The following is an 11,731-nucleotide window of genomic DNA, read 5'->3' on the forward strand; positions in this document are numbered from 1 at the left end:
TCTACCACCCCTGCACAGTCCGCCGCCCCCAGAGCATCCGCATTACCATTTACGACAATAGTTTTCAACTGCCTAATTTTAAATGTATCGTTTTTGCTTAAATGGATATATTTTAAAAGAAAATCGTATATTACTCCCATGAATGAAAAGCCAGTATCACTCGGGGTACACTAAAGTAACAATCAAAATAAAACCAAAGCAAAATGGCAGAATAGGAGGGTCCAGGCCTTATATGTTTCCCCAACCCCCTGCTGCCCCCCACCTCCCCTACCCCTGCTTCCCCACCACAGAAACACCAATTTTAACAACCACCCAGAGATAAGAACATGTTTTGGAGAGCCCAGAAACACGCCTGAAATGTTCCAGTCCCTCGGTTGGAGCGAAAAAGCCAGAGGAGAGATGCGCTGAAGAGGTAAGAGTATCACCTCACCCCTCCCCCAAGGCAAGAGAGATCGCCCGGTCCACAGCTTCCCCAGCTTTGCAGGACATTGCCCACTTGTGTCTTGTCCTGACGAGAACATCAGGGGTCTGGGGGAGATCTGCACAGCTGAATTATATGGGGGCTGCTAGGAACAGAGGAAAGGGGGCGGTAGAGGGGGGAGCTCATAGCACCAAAGGATCTTACCAACTGGCCACAGATCCTACTGCCTGGCATACAGTCTCCATCAGCAGTCCTGCTCACAGAGGGAGGGCACTCCAAAAATGAAAACTAGAACTAATACGTTCTCCAGCAATCCCGCTCCTGGGTATTTACCCAAAGAACTTGAAGTCAGGGTCTTGGAGAGATCACTTGGCTCCCATGTTCACTGCAGCACTCTTCACCAACAGCCACGGGGTGGAAACAACCTAGTTGTGCATCGAGGGAGGAGTGGATAAAAATGGCGTGGTCTATAAGTACAACGGACTATGATTCGGCCTTTTAAAAGAAGGAAGTCCTGCCATTAGTGACTACAGGGGTGGACCCGGAGGGCATTATGCTGAACAAAACAAGCCAGACACAGAAAGACAAATACTATATAATCTCACTCACATGTGGAATCTTAAATAGTCCAATTCGTAGATTCATAGAGTAGAATGGTGGTTGCCAGGGACTGGGGGTTGGGGGAAATGGGGAGATGCTGGTCAAAGGGGAAAAAGGTTCAGATATGCAGAAGATCCACTAGACAGGACAGTGCCTATCACTGACAATACTGGTAAAACTTGCTGATCTTATGTATAGTGTTCCTACCACACAAACAAGAATCGTTACTAACAAAGGGGGCAGGAGGGTACTTCGGGAGGTGATGGGTATGTTTATGAGCTTAATGGTGATGGTTTCATGGGTGTATTCTTATCCCCAAACTCACTGAGTTGAGTACATTAAGTAAGTACAGCTCCTTTACATGGCACTCATACCTCAATAAAGTGGTTTTAAGAAATAATAAAATAAATACAATGAAAACCAAAAAAGGGATTACCTTTTAGCCAGACAATATGTCTACCTAAGGTCTGGGCAGGAGGCTGCCCTGTGTTAAAAGGAGAGATGAACGAGGATGAGCAAGGACTCAGACTCTGTAAGACCCAACAGAGATGCTGCACCTGCCACGAAGAGGAATGAAGGACCGCCTGTTATGTGAGGCTCATTGTGTGAGACCGCATCCTCATACCGTCCATAATCACTTCAACGCCTTTTGGTAGAAACAAAACAAGCAAAATTGCATGAAGAGAAGGTGGCAGATCCAGTAACTGAAGGCTCTTTCTAGAACCTTCTCTTTCTAGAATCCTTTCTGCACTCTATCGAGTGGTAGCACAGAACCGCACAAGGTCATCTTATCGGGGTAGTTTGGCTTTCTATTTTTTCTTTCTAACCACTTTTATATTTCGGGAGGAAGGAGTCCATGGGAAGGAGCAGGTAAGTGGAAGAGGCACATTCCTGGAGTGGGTTGAGGGGTCCAGGGCCCAGCCCCACACAGGAAGCAGGACACCCTGTGTGGTGGCAGAAAGGCCCAGAGTCACGCAGGTGCAGGTACTTACAGACACCCGGAGGGTAGGGCATAGGTGACAATAGTCTCTATTGTCCCAGCAAAACAGAAGATAAGGTCATCTTCAGAGACGGAAGAGATGAAACACTGGGTTTGGAGAGACCGGGGAGGTTTGGACCGTCCACGAAAGGCTGGGCGCTGGCTCCTGGCCGGCACTGTGGCAGGTGGCCGCTCCTCCGCAGCGGAACCCCGCTACTTGGCAGGAGAGCAGAGCAGGTGAAGGGCCGCTGAGACCAGCGTCAGGTCACGACGGTGCTGATGCAGGTGCAGCCGGGGGAAAGACGAGTTTCAGGTTCTCCGAGCGCCGGCGGTGCCCGCTGCTTCTCTGCTCACAGGACACGCAGCATCTCACTGCCCGGCAGCCAGCCGTGCGCAGGGGCGCATCCCTGAGCGCACGGCTGGCGAGGGAGGGGTGCGGAGACAGCCCAGCAGGAACCAAAGAGCCAGTAGGAAAGTATCACGTTAGCGCCCATAAAACCACACCGTCCTGAAAGGAGTAAAGGGCATTACTTCAGTTACACAATTAATCTAGAAAGATCTTTAAAACAATGCTAAGGTTTAAAACCAGGGTTGTTCAAAATCGAAATTTTAAAGGTTACTTGCTAGTGCCTTGCACATAATTCAATACTTTTGCTAATGGACCAATATTCAGTTAAGTTCTGTGGTCAACCTTACAAAGTAAGTGTATCAGCCATGACTATAAATCAGGAAAATTTTTGTGTAAAGCAGATGTTTAAAAGATCTTGGTCTCCACACAGAAAAAGTATGCTTTCTGGTTAAGTGAGGAAAAAAAAAGCCTCCACTAAACAGTGTCAAGAACTTTTTTAAAGATTTTATTTATTTTTTTTTAAAGATTTTATTTATTTATTCGACAGAGATAGAGACAGCCAGCGAGAGAGGGAACACAAGCAGGAGGAGTGGGAGAGGAAGAAGCAGGCTCATAGCGGAGGAGCCTGATGTGGGGCTCGATCCCATAACGCCGGGATCACGCCCTGAGCCGAAGGCAAACGCTTAACCGCTGTGCCACCCAGGCGCCCCATAAAGATTTTATTTATTAATTTGAGAGAGAGCATGGAGGGGAAGGGCAAAGGGTGAGGGAGGAGCAGGCTCCCCGCTGGGCAGGGAGCCCACCCTAGGGCTCCAGCCCAGGTCCCAGGATCGTGACCTGAGCCAAAGGCAGATGCTTAACAGACTAAGCCACCCAGGTGCCCCAAGAACTTTTCTAATCAGGATAAAAAGGACTCAAGAATCCTGACAGAAACACACACACACTAAAACCAAACAAACCTATAGGTCCTAGTGCTAATTTGTGTTCTGTGTTACTCACAGCCCTAAATCAGATCTGGCTACAAACCCAGGGTGTGGGGATCCAGACTCCTATGCAGAGTATGGGAGCCCCAGTGACTGGGGCAAGAAGGCCTGAAATCCCACCCAGCCTTGGCTACTCATGAGCTAAATCATCCTGGAGCTTTATGTAAACACTTTATAAAATACGAAGTATGATACAGATTTCAAGTGCTATTACTTTACCAACTGCTTTGGGTTAAATTGCCCCCCCCAAAAAAAAACATGTTGAAATCCTAACCCCTAGTACCTCAGAATGGAACTTATTTGGAAACAGGGTCTCTGCAGATATGGAAAGTTAAGGGGAGGTCATACTGGAGTAGGGTGGGTCCCAAATCCAATATGGCTGGTGACCTTACAGGGAGAGAGAGACACACAGGGAGAAGGCCACATGAAGACAGAGGCGGGGGAGGGGTGCGTCTACAGGCTAAGGAATACAAAGATTTGCCCGCAGCCCCCAGAAGCTAGGAGAGAGGCACAGAGCAGATCGCCCTCACGGCCCTCAGAAGGAACCAACCCTGCTGGCACCTTGACTTCAGACTCCTGGTCTCCGGAGCTCTGGGAATATAAATGTCTCGTTTGAAGACACCCAGTTTGTGGCACTTTGTCACCGTGGCCCCAGGACACAAATGCCAATGTCAGTATATACAGAGGAAAATTCTCAAGCAATGGTCCGATCGAAAATACATTCATACTTGAAGACCGAGTCAACAGAATTCTAGGCAGTGTCCATAGATCCTTCTAAAGCTACTGGTTCTCAACTGAGGGTGAGCCCCCCACCCCCTGGGGGCCCTGGAGACACTGGGCAGTCTCTGGAGATATTTTTTGGGTGTCACATTGAGGTGAGGGGGATGCCACTGACATCTAGTGGGTAGAAGTCAGGAAGTCCCTTGGCATCCTACAACGTGTGGGGCACACTGCACCCCCCACAACCTGAGGTCCCAATTCAGCAGCAGCCCCCTCCTTAAACACCCAAATCCAGTCTCTGAACCCTGCCGCTGACCTCCCCTTGACCAAACCAGAAATCTTCCCGGCCCAACACCGTGGAACATCCTGTTGGATGAAAGAAGCCGGGCGCTTGGGAGGGCTTACTGTCGCATTCCACTTACACGAAGTAAAAACCCAGCAACACAAACGATTGTGTTAAAACTGAGGACACCGGTCACCCTCGTGGGTGGGTTGTGGGGGTGACAGGAAAGGGGCCGAGGGGCTTCCTGGAGGCTGGCCGTGTTTCTTGAGCTGGGGCTAGTTAACACGTACGGACTTTATGAAAAGACGCTTAGGGTTTCTACACCATCCAGAACTTACGTTTTACTTAAATCAAAAACCGCCACGTGTCCCTCTGCGTCAGCACCTCCTCCGCTCGACCGTCTAGGGAGAAGGAGAAACACCGGGTCAGGGCTGTGACCAGGCCTGCAGCTGGGCAGCGGGGTGCATGGTGGGAAGGCCTCTCACCACGGGGCCTCCGTTTCCCCTCCAGTGACCCGACTCCCTTCTCCCTACTTGGGGTTTGCGGGGCTCTGTTGGAGGACAGGCAGTGGCACAGGCCTGGGCCTGGCACCTCACAGGAGCCCAATAAGTGCTTCCCGGCGGGCCAGACAAAACCAGCGCGTCCTTTAACAACTGCCTGGGAAAGGACCAAGACCACTGCCCCCTCCAACGGGTGCCACTGGGTCTGGTTCCCCTGGTCAGGCAGGGCGAGAGGGGAGGGGCGGGGCCTCGCTCTGAACGGAAACGTGAGTGCGCAGGCCCTTCCTGTGCGTGCCGCGAACTACCTCCCATAACGCCCCGCGGTCCCGCGGCTGGTCTCGGTCGTCGCGAGAGGAGGCCGCTGGGGGCGGTGCGTGTGCGCGGACAAACGGAAGTGTAGGTGACGGTTCAGACTTCGCCGCCAAGCTGGGAACCGGGGAGATGGCCGAGACTGACCCCAAGACCGTGCAGGATCTCACCTCGGTGGTAAGGGATGCCTGCTGGGCCCGAGGCCGCGGGACCCCCCGGACCGAGGCGCCCTGTCGGCGGCGGCGAAGCGCCGGGTCTCCGGAGGCCGGGTTTCCAGCGGCTCCGCGGGCGGAGGCCCCCAGGCCCAGCCTGCACCCCCCAGCCCTACTCGCCTGACCTGAGCCGCAGCCCCCACCCTGCGGGCCCCCGCCCCACTCCCGCACCCCCAGCGCTTCCCGCACCCCTCACACCCCGAGGCCTCAGCGAAAGACCTAGCGAACCGTGATTCGCGGCGGACGCGACGGGAAGGGGTCTTGCCAGCCAGTCGGTGTCATGGGGCGGGCAGGGGAACCGAAACCCGGGGGCGGGGGTGGGGGGAACAGCCCCTGCTAAAGGCCGCAGAGCTGCCCAGAAGCCCGGGAGGAATGGGACCAGGGCCCCCGTCCCGACTCCAAGCAGGTGTCCCAGGGTGAGCGCGAGGTGGTCTGTCTTCCTGTTTCTCAGGTGCAGACACTCCTGCAACAGATGCAAGATAAATTTCAGACCATGTCCGACCAGATCATTGGAAGAAATATCCTTTGTATGTGTGGTCAGCCTCTGTGGGCCCTTGGCTTCTGTGGTCCGGGTAGCGGTGTTGATAAATGTGTGGTTTGCGGGCCAGCTGCCGACATTTACCACATTTTCTATTTTTGTGTTTTTTGTTTTTTTTTTTTTAACTGAGCTTGGATGTAGTCTTCCTGAGCAGTACTGTGCCAAGAGCTGGGGATACCGCTGAGCTGGACCCCTGGCCGTCAGACACTTCCAGTCTACCAACAGTAATGTTTAGTATGACTGTGGACTGTGAGCAAAGCACTGGATGCAGATCTCTGCTCTGGGCAGCCCCACAACCTGCTGAGGTTGTAGTGTTACCTTTGTTTAGCGGATGCAGACGCGGCAGCTTAGAAAAGTGAAAGAGCTTGCCCAGGTCCCAGTCTAGGAAAGGGCAGGGCTGATGTGTGATCCTTGCCCCAGACTCCTGTACTCGTAACTACCAGAATGTAACCCTACTCATTGGAAAAGCAGTTTCGCGGAGACAGTTGTGTTTAAGCCATAGTGTCCAGGGCCCCAGAGGGAAGGGATGAGAGATGGGAGGTGCTGGTGTGTGTGGCCTTTAACTTCACCACTTGATGACATGAGCAGTCGCATTGACGACCTGGAGAAAAACATTGCAGACCTCATGACACAGGCTGGGGTGGAAGAGCTGGAGGGTGAAAACAAGATCCCTGCCACACCAAAGAGTTGAAGGTGAGGGAGGCAACAGTCTCAGGGTGGTGTGTGTCACTGGAACTTTGATGTGGCCGGGCTTTCGATCAATTCCCAGCCGTGATCCTAGCATCTCTTTCATTTTCCCGGTTTTTATTAATTAGACCTGTATCCTTAGTAGTTAAGATAATTGTGTAACATTAGGTAATCCCTGAGTTTATATCATTGCAGCCAAATACCAACAAATGTGTTTTGTTGGCCTGAGTATTCTTTACCACTGGCAGATTTTTTTTTTTTTTTTTGGTAACCCAAACCCCACATTGCCACCTTCAACTTCATAAATGCCTTGAATTCTAAGGGTTCTCTTGGGAACACCCCCTCCACTAGATAAATGCCAGGACAACACCTGATTATGACTTGAATGAACCAGGTTAGGCCACAGTAAGCCTTCATCCTAGAATTGATTTAAATGTCCACTGTGGGGCACCTGGGTGGCTCCGTCGGTCTTCCTTCTGCTCAGGTCATGATCTTAGCTCAGGTCGTGATCTCAGCCCCATGTGGGGTTCCCTGCTTCATGGAGAGCCTGCTTTTCCCTCTCCCTCTGCCGCTTTCTCTCTCTGTCTGATAAATCTTTAAAAGTTAATTAATTAATCAATTTCCACTACGTAGATCCAGATATCTGAGGAATGGGTGGAAAATCAGCAATAGCCACGTAGCAGGACAGCAGGACGCAGCTGGCTGCCTCAGTCTTCCCGTAGCAGGTTTCTTTGTTAGAATAAGCCTTTCAGGAGTATGGTGGTTCCCTCACTGCAACCCAGAATCATTTTGAAACTTCCCTTTTCTCTCATCCCATTTTTAGCATTTTAATTCCCTTTAAAAGTAAAAGGTTACTGAGCATTTTTAGGTAACTAGAGTACCAAGCAGAATTTACGGTAAAAGATACCAAATTCCTTTTTGAAATGTTCTGCGCATGTCCTGGCTGGACCAAATTAGCAGTAGCTGTGACATACAGGTCACTTTGAAGTCCAAGAAGAGAGAGACTTGGGAACTAAAAGACTTCGAAATTCGCTGTCATTTTAACAGGAGATTGGGTCAATTCACTGTGTGAGTAAATCACACGCTTGTTTTGTGTGGGCTGTCCTCATTATTCCTATAGAGAGATGATTTGGAAAATGTCCTGCCAGCCGTAGAAGTTTCTCTGGGTCTCATGCCCCACGGCAGTCAAAAGTCCCGTCAAGTGAGTGAGAACATCCTATGGAGAACTGCAGGGCGGAGACTTTCCACCCCAGAGAGGGGTGATCCAGAGGAAGAAGAGCTGGGAACGGATTCAGAAGTTTTTAAATAAAGATTTCCAACTAAATCGGTTGCGGTCTCTTTGCTGGGGCATTGTGCAGAGAAAGTGCGTCTAGTTCAGCAGAGGCTTCGCGCGGACTTGTACCGTTTGATAGTGGTACGTGTCTGTGTGCTCTGTCCTCGTAGGAGCATAACGTGTTGACGGTTTTTCTTTTCCAACAGGCGGCTAATTCACACCGAAGTCCGGAACACCATTTTTACAAGCCGAGAGAAGACCGAATGGCTTTTTGAAGCAACTGCTGTGTGTAGACAGGTTTTCTATCCTAAAGCGTGCGTTCTTCTTACCACATACTATATAGTTAGTCTATAGAGTGATTCTCCCCCCAGTTTCTTGAACATGGTAACTCCACATGTTGGACCTTGCTTGGTCAGTCGTGCTGTTAAATATTAAACACTAAAACTTTGGCGGTTCCTGCATAAAATTGTCAACTTTTTTAGTGTATTTTTGTGAAGTTGTTGTTTTCTGTCATTCCTTTTGTAGTAGTTGCTGTTTGATGAAAGTTGCTGTGTAATTTTTTATTAAACATCCAGTAGACCCTTCAGTTATAAGTAGACTTTGTGAAGTAGGACATTTGGCAGGTCGAGGGCTCTTTAATTCTCAGTACAGAGTGTCGAGCCAACACCAGATAGCATGTTGCTGATACTTTTCAGATGGTTAAAAAAAAACATTTAAAAATTGTTGATTGAGCCATCTCTGGCGCTACCCGGTTGCCAGAACTCAGCACTGACCCGCAGTGTCCCGTGTTGAGTCTCTGAGGCCAGAGGCTGATGAGTAACCACTGCCGCGCGCGAGAATTGTTAAATTCGCAAAGTGACAGAACCGCCTTGTGTACCGACGTGCTCGTTAGTTAGAGTTTTGCATGAGATTTGAATACTTGAGTAGGCCCCTGTGCTGTTCATCTACGGTCGTCACCACAGAAAATCTGGCAGGATTTTACAACCCAGTTCGCCGTCTTGTCTGGGAGCTACTGCTTGGGAAAAGGAACCGAACAGGAAAACAGACCAGGGGAGTCCGTGCCGGTTGCTTGGCTAGAAAAACGATAAATGACTTTTAATCGGCTCAAGTTTTTAAGATTTATTTCTTTAAACTCTTTCTTACCTAAATTCTTACAGAATCCTGGTTTCGTTATCAATTATAGAAGATAGGGATAATAATACTCTTGCCACCCAAAAAAGCAGTGCCCGGAGCACTAAGCCCGGAGGCCGGGACTGACTGTGCGGGAGATCGTGCGATTGCCACAGCGAAGGGACTTTGTCTACAGAAAATGGGTAAAGTTGAGGAACGGTACTGTGCTTCTTAGAAGGAAGCCCTGAATGAGGGAACACAGTGGGAGTTTAAGTTTCCTCTATCACCAGTCGTGTTTGTATTGCGAATATGTACTGTGATGAAATCCTCTGTCCGATTTATAGAAGACGTAGGTAACACGAAGACGTTAGCTTCTTCTGAGCTACGTGGATTAAGCACTGCTAACCACCCCACTGCAGAAACTTCTTTGGTGGCCCAGTAGGTCGCTCCCAGGTCCGCCCGGCAGAGGAGCCCTGCTCTCAAGCCCTGGACCTGGCACGTGGCAAAGACACGGCTGCTTGCTGTCGTGATGTAGGTAGGAGTTGTCTTCCTTGAGGAAGAGAAAGATTTCAGAGGCAAGCTCCCCGGACCAGAAATATCCGCCATGAATAAAGGTGCCTGAAATCCTGCTACTGATGCCTCCTTCGTGTCCACGTTGATTTGTTTGGTTTTCTGTGTTTTCGGATTAAAATGGACACACCGTTTAGATGATGGCTGAAACCTCTGGAAGGATTAGGTCCCCAGAGCCGAAGGCCACCAGGGGAGGGGGGTGTGGGTGGGGCTGTGCTGTGGGAGAGGGGAGCCGGGGAGCACCAGAGCCGCCAGACTGCCCTCTGAGGGGAGCGGGGCTTTCCCATGTCCTGGAGGCAGGCCTTCTTGAAGCACGTTCCCCTGGACACTTGTCCTTGGAGAAACACTAGCAAAGAAGGGATTATGGTCACTTGGGTTTAGCAAACTTGCCTCAGAGTAGATTCACTTCATGAAAATTCACAGTGCAAATTAGCATATTAAAGGCTCTGAGGTCCCAGAGCAGAGTAATGTGATTTAACTTTCTCACCTGCCAGTTTCCAAGTTATTTGACCAAGGATCTTTTTTTATACTTAGCACCTAATTAACATTTCATTGAACTAGTGTGCTGTAAAATACACAGAGGGAAATAGCAGTTAAAGTAATCCAATAAATAGCTTCGGATTCAGTTTATAACTGCCTGCCTTGCCAAGAACTCACTTGACCTGTTCGCCAAGCCTCCGGGCAGAGCCATATTTAGCCTGATATAAAATAGCTTTGTGACCCTGGTGAGGCCTTCACGTTTGTAGCAAGGGATGGCTTTCCTCAACGAGGAAGCGAGAACCTCGGATGCCCCCTCAGTCCCACCACCCCGTGCACCCAGTGAGCAGGTGCTCGCTGCCACAGCCCCCCTGGCCCATCTCAGCCTTCCAGGCACAGCCTGGGTCACCCCCGGGGGCCGCCGTCCCCTGTCCCCTCCTTGTGCTGCTGCCTCTGCGGCTGACACCCCTCCTGCGGGCTTGGAGCGCTGGCGCCTGTCTGCAAGGAGCAGCATGGACCCTTTCCGGTTCCAGGTGTGGTCTGGGCAGGGAAGTGTGTCACCTCTCTTATTCTCCAACTGGTTTGTGTCTGTTTAAAGGCCATGAAGATCTCACTTTGGACTGATGAATATAAGGAGCATGGAGGGCCTTGCACTAAGCAAAACGCCTCGGTTCGATCGAATGCCCTCACCTCCCAAACCCAGAGGCCCCATCAGCTTCCTCCCTGGGCCTCTAGTTAGTCCTGCTTTCCTTCAAGCCACAGGATTTTAAAACACTTTAATCTCATTTATCAATTTTAATTTTCTACTGTTTCATTTCTAGTCAAGTACCATCATGTGTGACCTCATCAGAAGAAACCTCGTGTATTTCGGGTAATTAAAGGTTAATTTGTCCTTGTGAGTTGTTGGGATCCTACCTGCACTTGGCAACATTGCTGCTAAGGGAACAGAGTTCTCCAAACAATCCATGTAAAATGAACTTTCTTTAACATCCTGTTTGTACGTTGAAGGTTCCCTCTAAGGATAATTGTGTTCCTCTTTTGTTCTTTTTTTTGTATTCGGTAGCTTACATATTTTAATCAGTTTAAGTGAAAGAATTGGCACCATCTGTTGTCAGATCTAACCCTGAAAATTAACTGGCAACAGTTGTCAGTCTAGCTGACACTTACTGGAAGTGTTTGTTAACAAACCACTGCGCTGGCCTAAGCATTTTGTTCCCATTATTTGTCTTAATCCTCAAGACAATGTCGAGTTAGGTGTTTAGTCATATCAGTCTCTATTTAAACAGAAGAACCGTGGGTGAGTGGCAGTGAGGTCCCGCTGCTGACGGCGGTGACCCTGGACCCCCCACAGCTGTCCCAGTGGCCGAGCCCACGAGCCCACGCTCACAGCTCACAGCTGGGTTTCGTCTGCCTCCAAATACGCATGTCCTTGCTCTGGGAATCACCGACCCACTACCTCTGCGGATCTTGAAATTCGGTTTCCAAAAGGCTGATTTTGTGTTTTCAATTAAACATCACCTAACTGAAATAATAAACATGCTTGATGTGAATTTTTGTTCAGGATTTAAGCTATGCAGGGCTTGGAGAAAACCTGTACTCCTGGGCTAGCACCTTTTTTTGTGTTCTCCCAGACAAGTTATTTGAGAACAACTCAGAAACAAGTCCAGGTGAGTGTTTCAAATGTTTGCCTTGACAGAATCCCAGGGAATCCTAACTCCTG

At 49.9% G+C, this 11,731-nt stretch overlaps 1 protein-coding gene and 1 long non-coding RNA gene across 3 annotated transcripts; one reads left to right on the forward strand and one right to left on the reverse strand.

Moving 5' to 3' along the window:
* Positions 1-285: 285 nt before the first annotated feature.
* LOC117804592 lies at positions 286-5,029 on the reverse strand. Its single transcript, XR_004629168.1, has 3 exons — positions 4,821-5,029; positions 4,674-4,736; positions 286-2,508 (listed from the first exon to the last, which is right to left on the reverse strand). It is a non-coding gene; the product is annotated as an uncharacterized LOC117804592 (long non-coding RNA).
* Positions 5,030-5,165: 136 nt separating this feature from the next.
* HSBP1 (heat shock factor binding protein 1) lies at positions 5,166-8,958 on the forward strand. 2 transcript variants are annotated; one of them, XM_002925117.4, is made up of 4 exons: positions 5,166-5,321; positions 5,808-5,874; positions 6,467-6,587; positions 8,061-8,958. In XM_002925117.4, the coding sequence occupies exons 1-3, from the start codon at positions 5,277-5,279 to the stop codon at positions 6,583-6,585; spliced, it is 231 nt and encodes a 76-aa protein (XP_002925163.1). In that variant the 5' UTR covers positions 5,166-5,276; the 3' UTR covers positions 6,586-6,587; positions 8,061-8,958. The 2 variants fall into 2 exon arrangements, with proteins under 2 accessions (XP_002925163.1, XP_011230470.1); XM_011232168.3 differs by lacking the exon at positions 8,061-8,958 and adding an exon at positions 7,702-8,034.
* Positions 8,959-11,731: the final 2,773 nt, after the last annotated feature.

This window comes from Ailuropoda melanoleuca, chromosome 12 (genome assembly GCF_002007445.2).
Source record: "Ailuropoda melanoleuca isolate Jingjing chromosome 12, ASM200744v2, whole genome shotgun sequence".
Classification (NCBI taxonomy): Eukaryota; Metazoa; Chordata; class Mammalia; order Carnivora; family Ursidae; genus Ailuropoda; species Ailuropoda melanoleuca.